Source organism: Phodopus roborovskii, unplaced genomic scaffold (genome assembly GCF_943737965.1).
Source record: "Phodopus roborovskii unplaced genomic scaffold, PHOROB, whole genome shotgun sequence".
NCBI classification, from domain to species: Eukaryota; Metazoa; Chordata; class Mammalia; order Rodentia; family Cricetidae; genus Phodopus; species Phodopus roborovskii.
In genome coordinates, this window is record NW_026126639.1 from 4,989,431 (window position 1) to 5,016,286 (window position 26,856).

A 26,856-nucleotide genomic window follows, 5' to 3' on the forward strand; every position below is an offset into this window, starting at 1 on the left:
AGAAAAGCAACCAATTCCGGGGGAAACGGAGAAATAAATCTAACTCCTTCCCACACTTTCTTATCCACGGGGCCTCCGCAGGGCAGGCTGAGGGTAAGACCGGTGCTGGAGCTGGGGACGGACGGAAACAGCCCTGCTGCCCTTGCCCGGGTCGTTACATTCCACTAAACCGGGCCGGGCCCTTTTGCCAAGCTGTATTTCCAAATGTCAGGCTGACAAATTGCGAAAGCCGAGAGTCGTGATTGAAAACACACAGGAAATATGGACGGAAAAAGCCGGGGGGGAGGGGGAGGGTGAGAAAAGTCTGGAAACCAAGGCAGACATGGACAAAGGGTGAGAAGCCAGGGATGTGTCCCTGACGTCCTTGGGCAACACAAATTTTCCCGTGATTTCGGACTTTTCGGTAAGGCGCTTCATCAAAGAACAAGTGAGTGTGGTTTAACCTGGTAGCGCTCTAAAACGTTTCACACAGATTCCTGGAAGAGAAAACTTCCCAAGCCATGTGTTCAGAGCGTCTGGCTTGGAGAGCGGGACCGTTAACACCAGACTTAGATGTGTGCAGCGGAGGAAGGCGGGGTTTGTTTAAGTCCTAAGCCCCTTTCCATGGCTTCCTCCATAAACGACACACACTGATGTAACGCTCTCAGAACAAAACAGGTTTCGGTATAACTAACATCGTCAGGCTACTGGGGAGAATTGTATGATTTAGTTAAAGGGAATAAATTATGTCTAATTATGGAATTTTGACATTGTCCCAGCAAGTAACAGCTACTGCATGAACAAGATGTTCACAGAAATCCATCTCCTATTCACAGAGGTTATACCCGTGACTGCAAAATACCAAATCCTATATCCATGTTTTCATCATACACATATACATACACACATGCACACACACACACACAGCTATGACAAAATTTAATCCACAAATGTGGCACAGAAATAGATTAATAACATAAATTTTTAAATTACATTACAATATGAATATAAGTTAATGTTTTCTTCTTTCTCCTCTCTCTCTCTCTCTCTCTCTCTCTCTCTCTCTCTCTCTCATCTCCTGACAAGAAGGCACCACACAGATCCTTGATGGCATACATGAGCTTCCCATCACTCTTGTTTTGGATCCCTGATTGAGTAAATCAAGGATTGCCTGGACACAGTCACTGCAGTACTCTGACAGTTGATCTAATAGCAAGAGGCCTATGATGTCACTAACAGGTGCGCAGTGTACCCTGCAGAGGCTAGACAAAGAGATGATGCACATCCTGGACCAGAGGGTAGGGAACAACTTCACTCTCCGGAATTTAAAAGTGTGACCCCTTCATTCCTGTATATGACTCTTACTTTCATCTGCTCAACTTTAGGTTAGGCTCTATCTGTGGGCCATGCTAAGGATTAAATTCTCACATGGCCCCAGAACTAATAATATCAAGCCGATTTCCCCGGGACAGACATCGCTTAGGATTTTACTTCTTTTGGCCTCTTCCGAACATCGAATGTTTCTGATGGGCTAAATCTGCCCATTTGTCAAACAAGTGGCAGACCAGCACACATCAGCCCACGGGACCTTTGCCCAGGCACAGCTCAGGCAGTGGGGTGTGGGACCTCTCGCTAGACTTACTGTACATTTTGCTGCGTTTTGCTTGGAACTGGCAGTGGCAAAGCACCGTTAGCAGAGTAATGGAAGTTACCTAGATAAGGCTCCACTCAAAACCTGGGCAATGAAAAGTCTGTGTTGCCAAACCACGGGGACCTATTCCTCTCCAAGACACTGAGTAAGGACATCCTCACTTTACATCCTGCACTAGTCCTACTGAGAGCAGCCAAGAGTGGAGGACAACTCTCTTATTGCTAAAACCTTGAAAAGCTTATCAGGAAACAAAAGAAAACAGAAAAAAAAAAAGACTAGTAGTGTTTTCTTTACCCAGTTTTAAAATTTACCGTTATTGCCTCTTTACTAAAAGCAAAGGTTGGAAGTGGCTCAAAATAACATCGCATCAAATGATTTTTTTTTTATGTACGTGTTTTCAAAGTTTCAGTCTGTTTGCATATATTACTGACCTACGATTGTTCTCCATAAAGTACTCTCATGTGCTGTCTCTGCCTGGCCTCTCACTGGAAAAGCATGTATCATTTCAGTCATTTCAATGCAGCATCATGCTTGAATCTATTTTTTGAATTAGTCTGAGGTCCACATTTTTAAAATTACAAATAATTTTTAGTTAATCCCTTCCTGCTAGTTTTTAATGTGGTTTGCTTTCATTCATTCACACATGTTGGTTATTATAAAAAATTACACAACAGCACAGATTTCACTTCCATACCTGTGGCTTGTTTTTCAAAGTGAAAATTGTCAGATGAGGGCGTGGAGAGAGCTCCACACTGCATGTCTGTCAGCTGATTCACACTGCATGTCTGTCAGCTGTCCACACTGCATGCCTGTCAGCTGTCCACACTGCATGCCTGTCAGCTGTCCACACTGCATGTCTGTCAGCTGTCCACACTGCATGCCTGTCAGCTGTCCACACTGCATGCCTGTCAGCTGTCCACACTGCATGTCTGTCAGCTGTCCACACTGCATGTCTGTCAGCTGATTCACACTGCATGTCTGTCAGCTGTCCACACTGCATGTCTGTCAGCTGTCCACACTGCATGCCTGTCAGCTGTCCACACTGCATGTCTGTCAGCTGTTCACACTGCATGCCTGTCAGCTGTTCACACTGCATGCCTGTCAGCTGTCCACACTGCATGTCAGCTGACCCTCTGGAATAAATGTGTAATGCAATGGCTGGATTATCTGTGGACACTCATGACAGCCCTTGTGCACAGCAGCTAGCTCTTGCCTTCATGGTGTGGTTGGGTTCAGCTAACTGGAGGTGCTGGCCAGTTCCAGAGAGAAGAGCCCCACTTGATTCTGCCGGCATCCCATCTTCCTGCACAGGTTCCCGCACTCCTGGGCCCACATCCTCTGCAGCTGTGCTTCAAGGGTTCGAGTCCTACTCCCTTTAGCCATGAGGTGTTAACACATCAGCCTTATTCTTCACTCCTGCGTGCTCACCTAGCCCCCTGGGTGCTCACCTAGCCCCTCTCACACCTTTTGACCCACCGACGCCTCTAGAATGTGCCTTGTGTTTCCCACTGGAGTTAACTGCTATACCCGCAAGTTATAATTATTTCTGTCAATTTACTGGGACCTAAAATTACTTTATTTCATATTCCTTGCACTGCTCTTCGATTTGCTTTCGATCTCTGTGATAAAAAATCATGACCAATTGGGAAGGGCAGGGTTTATGTCCCCTTGTGGGTCACAGCCCATTACTAACAGAAGTCAGGCGGAACTCAAGGCAGGGACTGATGCAGAGGCCATAGGAGGGAGCTGCTTACTGCTTTCTCCATGGCTTGCTCAACCCGCGTTCTTATACAGCGCAGGACCGCCAGGCTGAACACAGGTGACACTAACCACAGGAGCCCGGCCCTCTTACATCAATCACTAATAAGAGAATGCCCCAGACACGTGCCTACAGGCTGATCTCCTCAAGGCATTTGCTCAATTAAGAGTCCCTAGATATATAGATATATCTAGGTTTGTGTCAACTAACACACACTGTTTACAGGCCTGGACATTTTTCATATAACCATCCCAGTCATGTGTTCTGTTATGCATGAGCAACTTAAACCCACCAAACCCCAGCCCTGCAGTATTGATCAGATCAGCACACTGCAAAGCTGAGCCTAGCTACCCTGATCCTGCAGTATTGATCAGATCAGCACACTGCAAAGCTGAGCCTAGCTACCCCAGCTCAGCGGTATTGATCAGCACAGCTGAGCCTAGCTACCCCAGCCCTGCAGTTTTGATCAGATCAGCACAGCTGAGCCTACCTACCCCAGCCCTGCGGTATTGATCAGCACAGCTGCCTCTGCTTTCTTGCTGGCCCTTGTTTACAATATTGGCTCCCTTGTCTCTCAGCATGTAAATCTCTCCTCTGGCGTGGACCATGTCCTCCACTTCTGCTCTAAGTCACTAAAAGGAAACCCCACCTGGAGTGTGGATGGCATCTTGCCCCAGGCCTGAGCCTGGAAGGATAGAGAAGGAGAGGAGAGACAAGCTCAGGCTTTCCCTCTGTGTTTTCCTGAGCACAGGATGACAGTTGCTCTGCCCGCATGTCTTCCTACCATGGTGGACTGAAGCCCCCACAAACCAAGAGCCAAAATCCTCTAGTTGTCACCGTGAAGCAGCATGGAGCCGTGTGCTGCTATTCCTGACCCTGTTGATTCGCAGCAAAAAGTGGGGACGAAAACAGCCGAAAGATTTGAAAAGCATGTAGTTTGGTGAGAGTCATGAGAAATGAGGTTTGTGAGAACCCGCCGTGTGTGTTTTGAATGGGAGACAGACATCCACACCAGCTCACAGAGCAGGGTACCTGGCCCTCTGCTGGTGATGTTCTTGGTTGTGGGACCTTTAGAAGCCAGAGATTCCATGGAGGAAGAAAGTCACAGAGGATCAGATTTGGGGCTTCCTTTATAGCTGTGTCCTTCCTATCCACTGTTTGCTGAGTGTGTGTGTGAGAGTACTTCACTCAGCAACAGGGAGAGGAATGCAGACGAGCCCGTTTTTTTTTTTTTTTAAGTGTTCTATGCTTTGCATGGGGACAATGCTATCGTAAAGGATGTCAGGAGATCACAGAGAACCCATCCATCACGAGGTCATGGATGTACATGTGTAAACACGTTTCCAAGACGACTCCCTCAAGCCAGCCACCCATTATGTTGCTCACCCAGCTTCTACGCATCCAGACGTCCTGGCGCTAGTAGGCCCCTGTACTCACAACCCACATTCCCTGGCTATTATTGCTCAAGCTCGTGGCAGGCCCTGACCACGGCCATATGGTGCCGATTTTGTGAACATGAAGAATATACATGTTACAGAGCTGCGGAGCCTTCCACCCAGATTTCAAAGAAAAGCCTGGGAAGGCTGGCAACACTGTGGACAGAGTGAGGGTCTCTGCGGGCGGCCGCTGAAATGCCAGCGTGTAGAACCATGAGGATGAAACCTAAGACTCTCTCGAGAGCCAAGAGCATCAGCGATACCTGGAGCATCTACTGAGCAGGTCACAGGCACACGGGCTAACACGGCAAAGCCACATGGGTGGGGCCTCCCCACCCTGGGAATCCACAGCAGGCTACCGCATGCCCTGGACCAGATACACAGCTACAGGCTTCAGTCTTGCTGTGGTCGGCTCCTTCCTTGCTGCTCACCCTGTTCCAATGTTATGGAATGGAAGTGTGTGCTCTGTTCCACTGTTGAAGTGTACAGCGTTGATTGCACACAGGCTCACAGCTAAGAGTCTTCCCTGGGCCTCGGAGGAAACTCTGAGTTTGGACTCATGAATAACACTGGGACTATTAATGGCATGGAAACTCTCAGAGATGGGTTGAGGGTATGTTGTGTTGTGGGGTGGGCATGAAAGGAATATTAAACTCTGAATATGAAATATTCATCCAAAGCTCTAGTTGTAGGTGGTGGCCGCAGGTAGGACCCAACGGGAGGACATAGGTCACTTGGGTCTGTCTCTCGTCTCCTCTGGTTTTTATTTCCCTGCTTCCGTGACTTATCCGTCACAGAGTGGACAGCTGCCTCCTCCACAAGCCCTCCCAGCTGTAAAGGGTGAACCTCCAACACTGCGAGCTAAAAAGGAACTCTCTTCTAAGTTCTTCATATGCCAGATATTGCCCATAGAGACAAAATCCAAAAAATAACTAAACCGGGGTCTGACAGAGGAGAAAGGGCTGACGTGCAGGTCCTGGGCCAAGCCTCTCAGAAAGCAGAAACGCCGAAATGAAAATGTCTGGGGAAAGCAGAATGGACAGACAGACAGACAGCTGCAAGGAGGACCGGAGGCTAGGAAGACAGGGAGAAGGAAGGCACAGAACAGGCAGTGAGTCCTCGGAAGCAGGGACCTGACCCAACCCTGGCACACACACCCTCCTCCTCCTCTTCTGCTAAATGTGATACATATGGCCCAGGAGTTCAGGACTGGTCCAATTCATGGCATTTTAGAACCTGCAGCATTGATGAAGGACCAGATGTAGGGGGTACAAAGTAATATTTGCAAATGATGCCAGGATGTGTGCCTGGGCAGAGGGCGTGAACACTGGAACTGTCATCTTTTGAAATGCCACAACTCAAGGAGCGGGTTTGTGGCAGACCATGAGTAAAGAGTTTGAAATCAGGACTGCTAGATGGAAACGTCGGGAAACGCCCAGACTCAAGACTAGGCATCAGAGAAGGGCCCGGGAGTCAGTCAACCTGGGATCAAAAATTTGAGAGTTGCGGATCCCAGGAAGCAAATGCCAAAGACAGTAAAGGGACCAGGGCCTGGGTTTGAGTCTGCCATCCCTCAGTATCTGCAAGTGGGAAGATACAGAGAGATCAGTCGAGTGGCCAATCAGGTGGGAGAGATGCTGACAGACAGGGTGACCCTGGGACACAAATGCAGGACTTAAGGAGCTCAGGCAGTAAAGTGCTTGCCTTCCCAAGTTCAAGCCCCAAAATACACTTTAAAAAAAAAAAAAAAAAAAAGGAGAGAGAGAGGGAGCAGCTTGGTATTAGCGGCACACACAGGAGATTCCAGTGCCGGAAGCAGAAACAGGCAGGTGCCTGTTCCCTGGCTGGTGACAGACTCAGAGAGAAACCCTGTCCCTAAAACTAAGATGGATGGTACCGCTGAAGAATGACACCCCAGGTCGACCTCTACCCTCCACACAGCCATTACACATGCATGTGCTCACACACACACACACACACACACACACGTGCATACACGCACAGATACACACTCCTGGGAAGGACTAGAAGGGACACCTCACATGAATGAAGCACACAGCGTACGGTAGGACGAGGAGCGACCGTCCATCGGGTCACGGGGGCAATCCCACAGCTCTCTGTCGCAACATGCCTCACCCCTATAACTCAGCACAGAAATTAGGTCTGCAAAGTTACAGCTGAGCCGGAGGTGCCCCGAAGACGACAAAAGGCACAGAAGACATGCCCCCGCCATGCTAGCTTCTTGGGCCACATAAAGAAGATTAATTAATGATGCAGTCAGCTATTCACAAAGCCAACAAAACAATCGGACATCCGCTTGCCCCTATCTAACAAAGGCCACGTGGAATCATGTCTTATAGCAGATATGCGTTCTACCTACCTCCAAACGTCTGCTCGGCAGGAAAGGGAGCGAGTGGCCCAAGCCATCTATCTGATCTGTCTTGTTAAGCGATGACCGATGGCGCATTCAGTGGACACACACACTAAATTGTTTCCTGGTCTAATTCTGTTCGGCCGGAATATCACTCAGAGTACACACGGTCGCCGTAAGGTCTCGAAAGGGATGACAGAGTTGGGAACGTCCTCAAAACAATCACACCTACAGTCTGAGACTAGCACCAATCACGCCTGCCCCTTCCAGGAACCTCCTGATAACGGCCTGAGTCCCCTGACTGCAGCAACAAGCAGTTACCAGGATGAAGAAAGCCATTTCTCCTCCATGAGCACAGGTTTCGGCTGCACTGGAACATGGATCAAAGTGGGCCGCCATTGATGGTCTCACAGACAGCAACAACTTTTCCTGGGTCTAATAGCTTGGCCACTGCCCCAGCGAGCTGTTTTACAGCTCCGTGGGCCCCGTCTCTGTGGGGACATCAGAAGGGTGACCACATGAGACAATGTAACATAGCTTATTAAAAGCTACTTTCCGGGAAAGATTTTCTGTGTGTCTTTTTAAAAATATTTTTAAATTTATTAAACAACTTGCTGGAGTCTGGTCTCTCCTTTCACCACACATGTTCCAGCGATCAAATTCAGGTTATCGGGCTTGGCAGCAAGCACCTTTACCCACTGAGCCCTCTCACTGGACCACTCCTGTGGGCGCGTGCGTGACCCTCGTGAAGGATAAAGCCCGTGGAGAGGAAAATGGAAAATACAAATGGCAGTGGCTCCAGAGGGCTTTCCGGGAGCCCCAAGGCCTGGCTGCTGGCTTCCAGACTTCACCTGTCCTTTCAGACAAACTGTTCTCCACATTTCTGCCCAAATACAATTGTGTAGGCTCAGGCAGGCTGGAGGGAATCCAGCGTTGCGGAAACAGAACAAAACTCCACAGAGGGCCAGTACAAGTCATGGGTAAAACACTGGGAGACAAAGGCTAACTCTGAGAAGCTTCTGGGGCTGGGAGTGGAGGCAGAAACCTTCCTTCCCGTGCCGTAACAAGCAGGGGACTCAGCTGCAAATTATGCATCTGGACTCCAGGAGCAAAATTATGAGGGCCACCTACAAGTTCCCTAAGCTTCACAGCTTTACAATCCCAAAGCAGGCATTGCAAGGAGAACTCATGACTTCCGGTGTACGTTATCCCTCTGCTCAACCGGACTGCCCCATGTTGCTGCTCAAGTAAAACCAGGGAAGAAACGACAATAGAGAAAACTCAGAGTCAGTGTAAGAATCCTTAGATTGTAAGTTCTGCAGAAATAAAAGCCGAAGCATGCCAAACATAGGAACGACACCGGTTTAGAAATGTCCAGGTAGTCGCTGAAAACTAAGGCTAGACACCCAGCTGCATGCTCTCTCCTCTTTTACCCCTCCCAAGTTGGGTGCCCTCAACCCAGCTTCCAGCACCACTCCACCCCCCTCCTCCCCTCCGACGTCAATCAGTTGCTCGCGGGTTTTATGAGTTTGCTGTTCACACCTGAGTCCGATGCCTTTCCTCCGCAGCAGTTTATATGACGTCACGTCTGCCCACGGCTTCACACAGGCCTGGACCCATGCTCGCCTGGCTTCGCGCTTGGAATGAAAATGGCCTCCACTGGGTCATAGGGAGGGCCACTGTTAGGAGGTGTGGCCTTGCTGCAGGAAGTGAGATTTCAAATGCTCAAGCCAGGCCCAACTCTCTCTTCCTACTGCCTGCTCATCTGGACAAAGGACTTGTGGCTCCTTCTCCAGCAACACGCCTGCCCAAGCGCCCCATGCTCTCTGCCACGAAGATAATGGACTAACTCTCTGAACTATAAGCCAGCCCCAACTAAATGTTTTCCTTTATAAGTGTTGCTGTGGCGTGGCATCTCTTCACAGCAATAGAAACCCTAATTAAGACACCTGGCCTCATGCAAATTCAGCTTCCAGCTTAATTCATGTCCAATCTCATGTGTAGCTGGCTTCATGCATGCCTGGCTTCATACATGCCTGGCTTCATGCATTCCCAGCTTCGTGCATACCTGGCTTCACACATACCTAGTATCTTTCAGGTCTGGTTATATGCATGCCTGGCTTCATGTCTGTGCAGTATCATGCAAGCCCAGAGAATGTCCGCCTGGCTGCATGAACACAGGGTCTGGCTCTTGCCTGTATGGTCAGTCTGTTTTTGCCTCTCTCAATGTCATTATGTCATCAGTACCACTTAGGTCTCGGGGAAGCTCCTGAAACTGCCCAAAAGGCTTCTCATAGCCTTGTGATAATCCTGGTAATAACATAATGCCACCAAGCCCTTTGCAAAGAGCAGGATTCACTAAGAGCTTATTGTGTGTTACATCACCAGCTCTTCCCAGGGCCACTGGAGAAATGTATTTATTGCAAGACAACTCGGGTTACAGAACCTTTCCCAGTATATGTAAGGCAGTCAGAGAAAGGTAGAGTTTGGATCTGAACCCTGGTCCGACTAATTACTTTGACATCCCATCCGGATCCTACTGCAGTGGCTCTTAGGGTACCCCAGGACCAACCGTGGTGCCACGTAAGACTTGTTTCAAAATGTCTTGTCTCCCAAGTGTTGAGACTCTGGGGAGCAGGGCTCAGCCATCTGCACGGAAAGCTGGGTTGTTTTGTTACTAGAACATGGAAACTTCCTGCAGAGGGAGGAAGGGGCCCTCTGCCCCGAGCTTCCTCTTCTGGAAAATGCCAGGTGGTTTCATGTCCACCCTGGAGAAGCCCTGCTTTGAAGGACAAAGAAGAAGCTGATGGGAACAAAGGTTTCTGCGGTCAACTCGAGCTGGCAGGCAGGAATTCCAGGAAGCCTCCCGGAGCCTTCATGTGATAAGCGACACTTCATAATCACCCACTTAAGCAAACTCAGTAAGAGGAAAGGTGCGCAGCGTCTGAATTCGTGAGCGGAAAGAACATGTGGGTGCAGGGGTGGCCGGGTCAGGCACTCGCCGCTAGCTCTCTCTGGTTTTAAGAAAATTAACTTCACTTTATGGAGACAGCCGGTGCCTCTGAGAATGTGACCTTGGCCTTTCACGAGCTAATCTCTGTTGCCAGACAACTCTGAAGATACGCATCCGCCCGGAAACCCCTTAACATCTTCCTGTATGTACGGCCCCTGAAAGTACCCTTTGCTTCAAGGACTCGGGAGCAGCTGGTCAGAGCCACGCTTTCCACAGGTCAGCGGCAGCAAACGCAAATGGTGTGAGTTAAGTGCGGAATCTACCAGCTGTCACGAAAGGACGTGGTGACTTCTAGCTGGTCACAGGAAAAACGATGTAAACGAGGACGGCTCTGAGCATGCACGCACTTGAACCTAGTGAAAGTCTCACTCGCTCTGTCACACCAAAAGCGAGATAAACAGGATCCACCTTTCCGCCCGAGTTTACAGTGGGAGCGCTTGCGTATGAATTTCATCTTTCCTCCTCCAGAAAGAGAGGAAGGAGGCCACGAACTGCCAGACACAGAGGCAATCATTCTTGTAAGATTTGGGGAATCCCCATCCTCAGAGACACACGCTTAGAGGAGGAGGCCTCAGCTACCAGGGGGAGCAGGAAGGCCCGAGGGATTGCACAGCTCACCTCAACTCGTGCAAATCTTGAGGCGCTATGGACACACTGCCTTTCCTAGGAAAATCCTTACTCAGAGTTCACGCCTTGCCACTCTTAAAACTCCAATGAGAGTTTGGCGTGGTGGCCCAAACCTGTAACCCCAACACTTGTGGGGTTGTAGAAGGGTGACTGCTGTGAGTCTGAGGCTAGCCTGGGTTGCTGCAGGCCCAGCCTGGGCTACGTAGGGAATGAAGCCTTGTTTGAAAAAGAAGTAAAACGTAAAAGTCCCCTGGGCGTTAATACTGACTTGTTACGCAAAGGAGAAAGCACGAACAAGTAAACAGCAACCTTTCCTTGTTGCTTATACATTTCCCCAGAGAAAACACGCACGCCAGACGGTGTCTACAAAATGCCACCTAGTGCCACATGACACCTCCCAATTAAAAAAAGAAAAAGAAAGGAACAGACTCAAAGCAAAGGCAGAATGTGATCTGGGGAACTGTGAAAAATCACATTCTGCCAAATTATCAGAGCCAGGGAAGGCTGTATGTAACAGGGGTCATGCGAAGTCTGCTCACGGTCCTCCCTAGACCACTTGAGGCACCCTCCATCTGCAGCTTTAATTGCCTCCACGGCAAGAGGTTAAATGGAAAATGGCCTCTGCCAAATATTTCCTCCAACCCATGTAGCGGGGCTCCTAAAATCCCAGTTCGTAACAGACAAACGTGGTCATTTACAAAGGTAGAAACTAAACATGTCACCTGTCACTGCACATGCCACAGTAGGTGCTTTGTGTACGTTAACAATGCCGCTCACGATCTCCTGGAACCCATTCACAGCTTCGTGGATAAAACAGACTAATGTAGCTGGTTTAACTGCATGTTTTCATCCAGATATTTACTGCTTAATCGAAATGAATACCAATAGACACCGATGACCTTACCCCACATGAAGAGCGCTTAACTTACCCTCGCCATATCCACCAAGAAGTTTTCAAACAACTTCCAGATGTGGTTGCTTGTGTAGATTTCTTTCATCTCCACTTCCGTGTCAACGTAACAGTGGTTGACGAAGTTCACGTACGCGATCTTGACCTGTGCAAGTTTCAAACGCAAAGGCAAGTTCAGTTTTCCACCCACCGCCTTCTGTTCTACAACATGAAATGCCACCTGTGTGGGCTCCTGCGGCAGATCACGGTTCGTCTTGTGCGTGTGCAGGCTCCCTGCCGTCTTCCCTTTAACAGCTTGCTCCAGCCTGGCCCAGGGAAGCCTGTGGTCTAGCATTCCTTTCCCCCATGCCCAGAGACTGCTATGAAAATAGCAGCTTTGCTCAAAGCAAACCTAGCATCCTTGAAACACTGGGAAGAACTCAAATGTCTCCAAGAGAAGGCTGTATACAGAAACAAATCGTGTCAATCACTCCTTGGGATTCCGGGACTCTGAATCAGAACCATGAGGAACCAGAGAGCAAGGTTTCCTGCCTGTAGGGCTCCCTGCTGCTCCACTAAAGCCTAGAAGAAACCCTCAATGGTATGTGAGGATGGTCATCGGCTAAGATGAGCTGAGACACCATCGTCTCCACAGCAGCTGTATGTACTCAGTGTCCGCCATGCATGAAGCCCCTGGGCCTCCCCATGACTCCTCTTATTGAACTCAATCCTCTATTAATCCTCTTAGGCAGATGCAGCGACTATTTCACTTTAAAACTGTGGGAATTGGACGCTGGACGTGTTAGTGCCTGCGGAAGTCAACGCACAGTTACACTGTGTGTTCCCTGAAACCCTCACTAACAGACGGGTTTCCTCAGCCGGTAATCACGCTCTGCGAGGTATTTCCCAAGTCATCAAAGCTGAAGTAGAAGGGAGGTTGAGGGAGGGTGTGGTGTGCTCTCGGGAGAACGCACATTCTAGGCGTCAAGGTAGAGCAATGGAGTCGAAGGTGAGCCGCTGCACCACCACCGGCCTAGGCTCTCTCATCAGTGACTGACGTCACCAATGAGTCACCAAGGTCACGCTCAAAACTACAAGTGGACCTTTCTCTGCAAGCCCACTACCGTGAGCGGGCCTTAAGAGACATTTGTAGCTCTTAGTCAGCGGAACTGCCTTCCTTCTGTGCAAACTAAAGCTAGAAGTCTCTGTGCACTTTTCCACTTTGAAAATTACGTGGCTAAACCGTTAATCCCTCCACTAAATATGTGATGTCATGGCAACTATCGCCATGGGAGACGCCTGACACCAGGGTGAACCGTAAAAGCAGGGGTGTTGCACACGTGGTAAGCGTTTGTGGGGCTGACCTCAGGGATGCAATCCTCATGGGTCACCACCCGCACGATGTCGTCCAGGGGCAAGAGAGAATTGCACTTGATTTCCGTGTAGACATTCTTTCCCTCCGTACAGGCTGCCAGCAACTCCACAAGGGTGATATGGTAGGCCAGGGGGCCGCTCTCATCCCCGCGGGCTCTCTCAGAGCACATCATGCTAAGGAGGATGGGAAATGACGCTCTGTCGTTGTAAAAGATCAGCACGTCTTCACCCCCGTTAATCAACTGAAATAATGAAGAAAAGACACTGCATGGCAGATTTCGACATTTCTAAGAGCCTGACCTACCTGAAGGCACACAGATCTCTGTGTACAAACAGAAACAAGCACACACACACACACACACACACACACAAGCATGCACACACACACGCACACACACCTGTACATACACTATACAAAAACACACACACACATGCACGCATGTACATGCACACACACTCAGGCACATACATGTACACATACATACATACAAAACTCACGCACACATGCACACGTATGTGCACACATATGCACACATACATATACAAAAGCACACACATACATGCACGCATGCACACACACACACACACACATGCACACACACTATAAAAGCAGAGCTTCCTCAGGCAGGAGGGAAAGGTCAAAATCAAGTGCCAGGTGACCAGCCACCATTGCTGCCGAAACCAGGCAGGAGGTGTGAGAGTAACGGATGGGATAAGACTCAAACAGCACCGAGCCAGGCCCGGGGGTGCAGACCTGTAACCCCAGCACCAGGACAGCGAGCGTCTGGCGTCCTGAGTCCGTTTTCACTAAAGCTGGAGTGCTTTAGTGTAAAGGGCTGGAGAGACAGTTAAGAGCACTCTCTGCTCCTGCGGAGGACCAGAGGATCCGACGCCCCCTTCTGGCCTCTTCAGACAGTGCACTCACGTGCGCACACACCCACAGGTAGACACATTTCTATACACACTAAAAATGCAACGGATCATAAAAAAGCATTCACATTAGTAAGTAAGCAAACGTGTACATTGCTTCAAGTACTTACAACTTCATAAATATCTGGAAGATTCCTCATTTTATGGGGAAGCATCAGAGAATAAAACAGGGAGATACTTAGGACGTGAGTGTGCCCCTCACATTTTATTTTATGCTTTTAGAGCTCAGGAAGGCAGCAAATCTTATTTACCATGCCATCATCTACTATCTATTACTGATACCAACTTTCTAGCCCTGATAGGAAATACTCAAGTTATGAATGATATGTAAATCTCGGTTTAGTTGTTATATTTAAATCAGTAACATTTAAATGAATAAGCCAATTAACTGCCTGGCTGACTTTGACAGTCCTGTTGTGAATGAATTTGCGTATCCAAACACGAGTATGCATAATATGACAAATATTTCCTTACACACAGAAGCATTTCCTTGGACAAGTACCAAAGGAAGGGCCTGTGTTAGCCACACAATGCTCCTTTCATTATTTATTCACAGCTCATACATAAAAGTTCAAGGCCTTAGGCTGGATCACTTTTTAAGACGTCTGGGAGAAATAAGATCAACACAGAGACATCCCTCACTTATCTAACTGGAGGCATATGGCGACGACGGGAACATCCCCAGGTAAGAACTGCCTTGCAGCTGTGGGTGGAGCTTCTGTGCCTCACAGGCCACCAACCCGCATCTGGTCACCAGCTCTCCAAAGGGACACCCTCCTGTCCCCAGTGAGCAGCTAACCCACGCCAACCTCTTCCAAAGGAGTTAGCTCATTTTCCTAAGCTCTTACCTCATTCAAAACACCCAATTCCTACTGCTCTAATAGAGACCTGCCAATCACTTCTTATTAACTCATGTGCTGTCCCTCAAAACCATTACAAACAGAGGCAGAGAACACCTGTCCTATGATTCAGAAACAGCAGGAACCATCCATTTCTCTGTTACGACACTAAAACTTTTAAACAGAAAAATTGTGTTGATTCAGAATAACCTTGTGATTGCATAAGATTTCACCCATTGTAGGAGCTGGAGGGGTGGGTGGCTGAATGGTTAAGAGCACTTGTTGCTCTTGCAGAGGACCCAGGTTCAAGTCCCAGCACCCACATCATAAATATGTGTTACTCCAGTTCCAGGGGATCTAACTCCCTCTGCTGGTATCCACAGGCACCTACATGCACATAGTGCACAAACAAACTTTCACTAGTGCACACATGCATACATGTACACATACAGACATACATATATGCACACACACACACACACACACACACACACACACACACGATATCGCAACTCTGAAAATTACCCATTACTTAACAGACCAAAATTCATTACAGATCAAAAAGAAAAACTTAATAAGGTCATGAGGTCAGATGGTCCTGTGTTACTTCACTGAACCAGTGTAAACCCTATCAGTGCCTCTCTGGTCACAGTAGAGCCAAGTGGCCTCGGAGGTCTCTCCCTGCTCCGAGCTGGCTGGTGACGCACATCTGGGCACGGCTTAGCATGGAAGACAGACTGGACACCTACCTCCGTCATGACCATGTCCTGGCATTTCTTCACATATTTGCCATCCGCTTTCACGATTGTCTGCAGGAACCTTAGGTACTCCACGTGGCGGCCGTGTGTCTCGATACAATGTACAAAGTGCTGGACCACCCTCTCGCTGATCTCCTTGCACAGATGGTAGTTGTTCATGAAGATGTGTCGCATGGTTTCCGCTTCAAGGAGCTGAGCAGGGGGAGCGAACCGTTGTGACTGGGACGCCATCAGGGTTGTCCTACAGTGCCTATGTTCCCTGACTGCGAGGGGCCCCATGTCATCTGTGGAGCCACCATGAGCGGCCAGTGCCTGTCCTCGGTGAAACGTGGAGGCATGAACAACTGAAAGGCATCTGCCTCACCGCGGGACGCAGCTGGACAGAGGAGGTCAGCAAGCACATTACCAGCAACTTGACTCTTCCTTGAGATCTGCTAGTAATTTTTTTTATCCTTTTGTGAGAGTATAGTATGAGCATGTATGCTGTGTGCACGTGTGTGTGTGTGTGTGTGTGCGTGCACACGCGCGCACGTGCTGAGGGATACATGTGCTGTGTGCATGTACATGCAGGGACCCGAGCAGGACTGTGATGGGAGATGTCATTCTGTAAATATGTTTCTCATACTGGTTAATGAATAAAGTACTGTTGGCCAATAGGAAAGGAAGATAGGAGGGACTAGGAGACAAGGAGGATTCTGGAAGAGGTAGGAGGAGATTCAAAATGTAGGACCGAGAGAGCAGAGCTCAGGCCCCTCTCTCCGGTAAGATGAGACCACATGGAAATACTTAGATTAATAGAAATGGGTTAATATTTAAGACAGAGCTAGCCAATAAGAAACGCTAGTAACAGGCCAACAGCTTTATATCTAATACAGCGTCTCTGTGTGTTACTTGGGGCTGGCGCAGCTCTGGGACCAGGCAGGCAGGAAAACCGCTCGTAACAGGATTGGTGTACTCCTCTGTCACCCCCCCCATCTTATTCCCATGAGGCAGAGTCTCCCACTGAACTTAGGACTTTCCCCAATTACACTGATTGGCCAGCAGGCTCTTGCAGCCTTCCTGTCTCTGCTGTTCACCCTGACATTACAGGCACACAGGGCCATCCCTGGCTTTTATGTGGGTACTGGTGATCTGAGTCCACTTCCACAGTGAACCCTCTTATTCACCCCACCCCCAGTCTGCCTACACGCTTTTAGCAGGCCATAGTTAATGCAACCTTGGAATATTCAGTATTTAGCTCTTGTGTGTTTGTTTTCGGTCTGGGTTTTGTAGTGCTGCGTTCTCCTGAAGATGCTAGGCCAGCTGTCTATCGCTGAGCTATATATACCCCAGCTCCCATACTTAGCTTCACCGTGGTATCAACAGACCAGTTCTTCCTAAAGTCCTTATTCTAACATTATAAATTCTATGTCATAAATGAAACTGCCATTGGCATATAAAATTTGTCTAAATTTTCAAACTACTTGAAGAGCTTCTTCTATGGAAACACTCAATTTTATGGAGTGAATCTCGGGGCGAAAATGATGCGCAAAGGTCAACAATTTTTTTTTTTTTTTCAGCGCAGTAAATGCTAGGTGCGCTCTGCTGTAAATGTCACTGCGGTACTTACTCCAGGAGTTAGAAACAGATTGAGATGTTTGTGAAGGAGAACTTGGTTCTGCGGGTTCCCCCGGCAGAAGTTCTGCAGGAAGGTGTGGGCTAATTCCATCACCCCATTCATCTTCTCGTCGTTCTGTAGGTGAAAGGGCAGCGCATGACACCGAGAACAGCGGATTTACACACAACCACATCCCTCCGCCGCGGATGCCCGCCTGCGGGGCTCCGTTCACGCTCCCCTTTCCCCACACCCGCTGCATCTCTGTACCCCTCCCACCATCCCCTGCCCCTTCAGCTCCGTGTTCGAGACCTTTCTCTCCTTCTCTCTATTCTTCCTGTCTGTCTGTCTGTCTGTCTCATTCTTCCCACCCTGTCCTTGTTACACTGCCAATCTTATCGTTCCCGCAGACTTTCCAATCCTCCACCCATGCCTGTGCTAGCACAAATGTGAATTTAAAAAAAAAAATGGATGCAGGATGGGGTATTCAGTGGAACCGCTGTGCAGAATCGTTGTGTATTACAAAGGAGAGGGAGGTCCTTACGGTGGACGCGTCCCTGGTGTTGGAACGGATCAGAGCTGCATGTGCCTGCTAGTAGGAGCTCGGCACAGAAACTAGACCCCTCCTATGTTCCAACTGAAGACAGGGAATGGAACCTGAGCACAGGAGGCAGTGAGGGATGGAACACTCTTCAAAATAACTGTCAATCCGCAAGAGAGCTCAGACTGAGAGATATGAAGGCAGAATGACCAAGCCCAGAGCTGGCAAGCTTCTAACAGGTGCTTCTGTGCACAGGACATGCTGGGACTGTGGAGGAAACCTGAGGGCTGTGTCGGATTGGGTGGCAACATGCCACGTTTCTTCCTGGTCTGCGAGACGGAAGTGAGCTTCGTAAAGGCTCACCCCTGTGCACAGGAAACACAGGAAAGAATTCAAGGGTGTGTGGCAATGGGTGCAGTGGGAGGGGGGCTCATCTTCAACGATTAAGGAGAGGAAACTCCTTTAAACTTGGTGGCACACTTTGAGTGAGACAGGACTGCAGGAAGACGGTTCGGGGCAAACCTTTTCGTAGGGGATCTGCAGGAGGTCCAGCACCACCGAGTGAGCCCCCATGTTCTTCAGCAGCCGCTGGTGTTGGTTGCGACCCTTCTTGCTCTGCACACACAGCTTGCTCAGCCTAACCAAGATCTGTAACCAGACGAAGCCCTGCCTTAGACACAGCGGTGCCACACGCACGGGAACAAAATCAGCCCGCGTGCGAGTATGCAGGGAGGACGCAGGGAGGACGCGGCCCTGGCTGCTCACCTCCTTCACGATCCGGTAGTTGTTACACTTGTTGCTGTCGATTTGTGGCGTCTTCACGCCATCCTGCACCGGACTCAAGAGGTTGGGTTCCTGAAAACAGCACCGATGTGTGTTTTACGTTTGTGGTGGACTTACCACTCTTAGTTTTAAAATATAACTTGTAGTTATTTTATTTAAAAAGAAACAAAAAAAAAAAACAGTTATCTGGCTTAGATGTCTTTTTTTTTTTTTTGGTGCATTGAAATTCTCAGCTTGATTGAAACATACATACTGTTTTAACCTCATAACAACTAAGTTGCTCGATAATCAGATAAGTAACACTGCTGAGCGTTAATGAGTGAAAATTAAAATAAAATGCTCTTGTGCACATTGCTAGTATAAATACATGTGTATTGCAGTCATACCACAGGTGTTTATTTTCTATATGAGGGGAAACACTCAAAATCAAGGGCATACCAATGATAATTTTATCACCAAAGAGAAGCCATAAGGAAATGATGAACAAAAAAGCAAGCATATCACAGCATTGAGATACATCTCAGGGAAGAAAAGGCCAGCTTAACCCCGGGATGCAGTGCCCGGTTACCATGACACCCTGAAGAGTCAAACTTGGAGCAGATCAAGTATGTGCAGGAAAATGAAGAAAGAAAAATAGAAATTAAATTAAAAATATTTTTTTAAATTACTGCATTCATAAGACATATGGGCAATTCTGAGACACCAAAGGTAAGTAATTGTGATAACCACTATCTGATACAATCAGGTTCAGAAGGAAATCCAAGGCAGGTACACATGTTAAATATCAGCTATTGGAATCGCCATATAAAAAGTACCTATTAGCAACGCTTTCCCATAGAACACTTGTAAGCCTCACTATGTGTCCACACTAACCTACTGTGAGCTCCTCTAAGAGAAATAAAAAGATCCTGTCTCATGACCAGAAAACCGCAACCATGTAGGGAAGCGTGAAATGAGAAACCAGAGATGTGAGCTGAATAGGAGTATCCATCCAGGGCGGGACAGGGCAGCCACACCTTCAGATGGTGTGACCAGAGGAGCCCAAGCTTAAGCTAAGGTCTTCGAGACGAACACTATTATCTGAACATCAGGGCTGTGTGGGTGGGCAGGGTGGGTGTTGCTAGGGAAGTCAGAGGTCCCACAGAAAGAGCATCTAGAATACTCCACAGGAAGTGGTAAGAACCGTCTACAGACTGCAAGGAACTGCACGGGGGATTAATGTCAAGTTCAAGTTGGGTGGAAAACACTCTATCCTCCCCAGTGTTGGTGGTGTCCGGCTCCCTTGTTTAGCGGGAACAGCAATCTAAGCTCAGGAAAAAGTAATAGAGTTACATGAGGCCAATCCACATTGTTTCCTTTGTCCAGGATCAATTAAAAAACTTAACTCAGCCTGAGAAATAAAAGCAAATGCTTTCCCTGTTAGTCAAACAGAAGAGGGCGAAAGGCTCTGTGCCACAGAACGATGCTGTCAGTCTGAAGCCACACCGCTCATCAGCTTGGCATTTCTTCTTTGCTTCTTTACTGGTAGACCCCAAACTCCTGGTCTGAACCCCCACTGCCATTGCTAAGCATGAAAATCCCTGCAAACATCATCCCCACTATCACCACTACCCGGACCGCCTCTCCTGTGTCTGTCTGTGTCTCCATCCTGTAAGAACCGACCTCTATAGACTCATGGGCTTCAGGGATCCATCCCCCCTCCTCCATTCCCTACTTCTGAGACACGAGCAGGCTCAGCCCACTGTAACCTCTCATCTAAAAAGTGCAGGCAGGTTGAGGTCATTCAGAGTTACTGCTCGCCCCAGCAGACTTGAGTCCCAGACACCTCCCCCCCCCCCGAAGAAGCAACCGTGCCCCACGATAAACCTCCCTCAACCTCTTCAGCCTCTGCCTCTGACTCAGAAGAACTGGGGTCACCAATGATGGGAGACAGGGGCACTGGAAGTCTTCAGGGTTTAGAAGGGTGGACGGGAGCGCCATCGTCAGCTGTCACCATGACTCCAGGACAGCCTGAACTCCAAGTACAGAAGGGACAAGGGGAGTCTAAGAAGAGACTGGCACCAGCCTTGCCTTGTGGGGACCCTGGTGAGCAGGGCTGATAGAGTGGCAACCAGCTCTGTCGGATACTCAGCCGGAGAGTTCCAGGCCCTATCAAAAAGCGTTCACCTGAGAAGCAAATGTTGCGAATTCTGAAATCGTAACTAAGTTTCTTTTCTTTTTTTTTTAAACTGGGCCTCCTATAATTTCAGCACACTAGAATCCAGAGACTGAGGCACGCTTGGGCTACTTGCTACACTGTCTCAAACAAAACAAAACGCCAGACTCCCTCTTCTGATCACAGAAGCGGGGGGCCTGTGTTTTCATGAGGCATCTCACAAGGAAGAACAGCTCCGATGAACCATACACTACTGTCAGGATCTTATGCTGAGAGCAATCTAAAGGCTGGCAGAGCTTTGTCGCTGAGTCTGCCAACATCAAAGAAAGAAGAAAAATGAGCGGCAAAGCCTGGCAGACAATGACCTCAGTAAAAAATAAAAAGTCTTGCTTTTAAAATCGCAGCCTTGGGCTGAGGATACAGCCCAGTGGCAGAGCCAATGGAATGTACGTGGTCCTGGGTTCGAATCCTAGCACCAATGAAAAGTAGCACCGGGCACAGTGTTACAATAATTATGCTCTTTGGTTCAACCCAAGGGAAGAGACAGAAAAATGCTCATCTCTGTGAAGAAATTATGAAGAATAATTACTTTGGAAACACTGGAGAATTCAATAAACAATCCTTGTTAATTTCTGAAAATAAGTCAATGAAAATGAAAAAACATCAACCCACAGACTATCTGGATAATTCCAAGGCAGGGATTGGGATTCAGAAATATGCAAACTTATGCAGTGTCTAAGGGCAGTTAGGTTTTGGTTTTTTATTCTTAAAAGGCTTTAAATAGAGATGTTTGAAGATTTTGCCTCCCTAGCAGCAGAAATTGATGGTGTTCATTATATTCTACACAGCATTAAACCCAGGTCAGTGATCAAGTCCACAAAACCCTAAATATATTCTAATGACAAAATATTGGAAAACTACTTATGCAAGACCCCAGAGCTGAGCAGGCCTGGGCAGGTTCGGGACTGCGTCACGCTTACAGCACAAATCCAAATGATGCTTAATACGGTACCCTGCTGTTTTTACCATCAGCTCCACAACCTAAGCTTACTTGTTCTAGGTGGGCATTCAACACTAGCTGATCTCATGGGGTTAAGTAATTTAACACTACGTGATTATACTGTAAGCTAGGGGCTCAGAACCAGAGCAGGAACAGGCTTCCAGGAAGAGACAGTGAGTCCTGCTTGAAACAGTTCATCACAGACAGAATTAATTAGCAGTCACTAATGGCGATACAGCATCTAAAATCTAAGCAGCAGGCATCTGGCTTTTAAAAACAGAACTTTCCAGATCCCACCACGTAGAGCTGTGAGGGACAGAAAATGGTTCACTGAGAGCCTGCTCCTTGTCCCACCCCACTGCTTCCAGGAGCTGACCCTCAGCAGAGCGGTCCAGTGGGCAACGCCTCCTGCTCACCACCGTATCCAAAGCCTCCTCTTTAAGGACCACTGGACAGCCAGCCTTACCCCTAATTCTGATGGCAAATGCCCGTCTTCCCTCCCACCATTCCTACAGACTATCCGGGAAACAGTAATGGCCTGTCTTTCCGGTTCTGTTAGTGTGTCAAGCCGATTTCAGCTTAGTTGGCACTCGGAATGACTGTCCCCTGATCACCACCCCTGCACAGACACTTCAGACAACTGAATGCTAACTCCTGCAAGGCGATGAGGTACTTTGTCTCCACCCTCAAGGACAATGCCAGCTACTCAGGACGATGTCTGGCAGATTACAGAATGAGTAAAATCTGCAAATAAATACACCTGGCCTTGCTTGTAACATTAATTTGGACCATTATGGAATCCTGGGTGACAGTTTCTGCTTCCCTGAAAGATGAGCAAGGCTACTTAAGGGCTTGGTCCAGGACCCACAATCAGTTCATGGGGCTGTGTGCCACACTGCTAGTAGACAGCTCGCTTCCGGGTTCCCTTCATCCCAGACCCAAACTCCTTCCCTGCATTTCCTGTCTCTCCATCCCCCACACAAAAGGTGTGCCCTGGGCAGCTTCCTTTTCCTTGGGCTTCAGGAAATACAAGGAATATGTCTGATGTATAGACTTCTGTTTGTTTTACATGGGATTTCGTATAGCCCAGGTTGGCCCAAACCTCCTAAGTAGCCAAAGATGCCCCTGAACTGATCTCCCTGACTCAACCCTGAGTGGTGGGTTGCAGGCTTCTGCCACCACAGGCAGTTCAAGCAGATGAACCTTGAATTTATCCCACCAAGTTGTTGCATTTCCTGTGTCACAATAAAGAGCCACCCTGTTTCCAGAAAACCGTAGCTGGATTCATCAACCCTAAGTTGCATTCTAAAATTGGAAACTTCTAGATCGGTGGTTCTCAACCTTCCTAAAGCTGCAACTCTTTAATATGGTTCTTCGTGTGACCTTTGCATGATGGTGACACCACCGGAACCATAAAGTTATTTTGTTGCTATTCATAACTACAATTTTACTACTGTAATGAATTGTAATGTAAAGATCTGTGGTTTTCAGTGGTCTTAGGCAACTCCTGTGAAAGGGTCATTTGACCCCAAAGGGGTTGCGACCCACAGGTTGAGAACCACTGCTCTACAGGCGACATCTTCCTTGCAATCTTGGGAAAATCAACATACGAGGGTCCTTAAATACCTGGTCAAACACGCAGAGAAGTCTGTCCCTCCCTTACTGACAAGCCATGCTTCTGTCTCTCTTTGCTTAAGCACAGACCTTTGTTTCTGTGCAAACTCATTGTGGTTCCTGTCTGTTCTTATACTCCAAATATTTTGTCCTTTTGGTGGACGTGTGGTACAGGGAATGGGATGAACTGAACAGTATGCTCAAGGGCGCAAGTCTGGTTGTCCAGACAAGGGGCTAGAATTATTTGGGTGTCTGTCCCTCTCATTTTCCCAGCTTCTTAAGACCTAACTAGGAAACCTGTAAGAAGGAAATGTTGCCCCCAGTTAAAGAACAAGATAGATGCTTAAATATCAGACATAAGTCACTGAGTGGGTAATTCTCTTACAAAAAACTGGAAGCCAGCCAGGCACAACAGCATGCCTGTAACCCCAGCAGTGAAGAGCAGAGACAGCACACATACACACTCTCACACAGACATACACACTCATGCACACACATGAGACACATATATACCCTCATACATATACACACACTCAGACACATATACCCAATCATATACACACATATATACACACTCATACACATACAAAAACTCTCACACATATACACATACACACACTCACACACATGTTCACACTCATGCACATATATACATACTCTCACACATATATATCTACACATTCATACACACACACTCATACACATATACACATGCATACATATACACTCACACACATATACACACTCACATACATATATACACACATGCACACATGTATACATTCAGACACACATACACACTCATACACAATCACACATATACACACATGCACGCACATTCTCATATGCACACTCACACACACTCACACACACTTTTAAAATAAAAGGAGACCCTGGAAACTACATAGGTGCATAGAAAGAAATATGTAAAAACAGAAACAAAGTCATGGTGGAAATAATTACCAAGAAAATACCCCTAATGAGGCCTTCTCCTTCTCTCGGGAACGGGGAGATGCTCCGGTGGCCTGCTTCACAGATTAATAGAGAGATGTGAGCAGGAAGGACAACCCTGCTTACCCCACGGAGGCACTTCCCTGACTGAATCTCCCTCCTAAATTCAGAAAACACATATTTGAAGGTGATGAGTTAGCCATTTGCTAAAGCTGCCCCCAGCCCATCCTCCGGCCTATAGACCTTTGGATGGCAGTGGTACCCACGCTCCCCCAGATGACACATTGGGGAGGATAAGGGAAACGCTGGGGTATGCAGGAGCATGGCTGACAGACACTGGATGTGGAACCTGGCCCCTTTTCTGTGATCATCGGACATCAGCTCCAGCAACAGGATAATTTGGTGTTCCCAAGGACACAAAGACAGGCATTTCACAGTTTGCCTGTGGTGATGCCTACCGATTCCATTTTGTTTAAATTCTGTTGAAATCTCTCGCTTTTAACTAAGTTCACTTTCATCGACGCTAAACTTGACTTTGATGAGAAGTTGCACTGGTATTTTACCAGACTGAAAAAACAGCATGAACTCTTTTTAGATTTAATGTATTCAACATAAATCACAAAGACCTACAGAATATGGCATTTAAAATAGTTTAGGGTTTTTCTTGACAGTGAGACATAAATGCTCCTGGCAACACCATCTATGTAAGAAAGGAAGATGGATATCGAAGAAACACGTTTACTTCCAATATGGCAAGACTAGCCATTTGGACAAGATACTGCTCTTGTCTGGACTGTTTGACATTATGCTGTATAAACTGGACATGCAGGACCCACAGAAAAGTGACTGCTGATTCAAGATGGACATTACTACAGAGTTCCTGCTTCATGGAAGAGTCTGCCAGACAGTCTGCAGGACACAGAGAAAAATGACGGACAAGCTGCCACTACAAGAAGACAGTTTAAAATTTCCTGCTTTGCTGAAGAGTCTGCCAGACACACTATGGCCTATTGGCTGAAGATGGAAGATTACAGAAGAACTTCGGGTGACTGACCAGGCAATGAGTTGTCTCTGTCATTTCTAGAGTTTATATATTATCCTTCTGTAGTTTTTGAGGGAGTTAAAGACAGATAGTTTTCCTTAGTTAGGATAAGTTACATATAGGACTTTAGACTCACAAAGATAGGATAGATGATGAAATATTTTCTTCAAATCTTGCTAAATGTTAATGGACTAAATATTGTTAACTGTGATTCTTACTTGGTAACTATTGTGTGATATATTTTGCTATATTAAGGTTAAAACCCTTCTTTTTATTTAGACAGAAAAGAGGAGATGATGGGAGATGTCATTCTGTAAATATGTTCCTCATACTGGCCAATAGGAAAGCAAGATAGGTGGGACTAGGAGACAAGGAGGATTAGAGGAAGTAGTAAAGAGGAGTCAGCATGGAGAGACTGGGGAGACCAGACGCTGGCCCCGGTAAGATGAGACCCCGTGGAAATACTTAGATTAATAGAAATCGGTTAATCATTAAGACAGAGGTAGCTGATAAGAAACTAGTAACCGTCCAACAGCATCATATCTAATACAGAGTCTGTGTGTTATTTGGGGCAGGCATGGCGATCTGCCAATATAAGGGTCTATTTGTTTTTGTTTCGTCTTTCCCCCAGGCCCTTAAAGAGCCCATGCTGAGAAACCTAAGCTGTGGGCTTTAAAATAGGAGTGTAAATATTTTTAATCAGCATCACTTATAAACAAATAAAAAATTGAAACTTTCAGTTTTTGAAGACATTTTTATTACCTACATGAAGCTCAGGAGTCACTCTGTTTGCCCGCTAACACTTAGGCAGCTGAGGGCCAGATGGCTCTGATGTGCTGACTCCAGACACAAAGGACTGTTGTGCCCACGGCCTGCTGGAATTCATGCTGCCTGCCACAGGCTATTCCCACTGACACGCGATGGATTTCATCCTGTATGCTACCACTGCCCTTGGCCGCTGGTTCACCCGCAATGTGGACTATTCATCCGCGTAAGCGTTTTCTTTCTTCTCCTGAAATTACTCCATTACACACGGGTGCCTCGGGCTTCTCCGTCCACACGTTTGCCTCCGTCCCCATCCCCTCCTACCCCTGTGTATTCACAGGCTCACATCTGGTCATGTGCAAAAGGCTGACAGATGCCCCCACCTCAATCCTAGTCCTTCTGAAGTGTCTGGATTCTTCAGAAGCATTCTGGAATCCACTTGGTCCTTCCTTGGAACTCTTCCGGCTCACCCAATTCCCAGCCATTTCTAATACGAATCGCTTACTCCTGTTCCTATTATTCTTGAATACAAAGCAAGCCTGTACTGTGCATGTGAATCTTGTCACACTGTTTTATAGGTGCTCACGTCTGCAGAAACAAGAGCCATATCTGGGATGTTAGATTGGGTCCAGACCTCAAACTTTAGGAATGAAAATGAGAAATTCTGTGTGTGCCAAGGGGGTGAGCATGTGGGTAAAGGGGCCCATAGCACACTGGACAGAGACTTTGATAGGAAGACGATACTCCAGAGAAATGCAAACACTAGCCAAGGGGGGTGAAAAGTT

At 47.6% G+C, this 26,856-nt stretch overlaps 1 protein-coding gene across 1 annotated transcript in view; it reads right to left on the reverse strand.

Annotated features, from left to right (window-relative positions):
* The window catches only part of Itpr2 (inositol 1,4,5-trisphosphate receptor type 2), a 356,230-nt gene that overhangs the window by 182,173 nt on the left and 147,201 nt on the right, over positions 1–26,856 (reverse strand). The window contains exons 27-32 of the mRNA XM_051173394.1: positions 18,527–18,616; positions 18,284–18,409; positions 17,236–17,358; positions 15,618–15,818; positions 13,090–13,341; positions 11,766–11,891 (exon numbers count right to left, since the gene is read on the reverse strand). Coding sequence (XP_051029351.1) covers positions 11,766–11,891; positions 13,090–13,341; positions 15,618–15,818; positions 17,236–17,358; positions 18,284–18,409; positions 18,527–18,616 — 918 coding nt within the window. The remainder of the gene's footprint in view (positions 1–11,765; positions 11,892–13,089; positions 13,342–15,617; positions 15,819–17,235; positions 17,359–18,283; positions 18,410–18,526; positions 18,617–26,856) is intronic.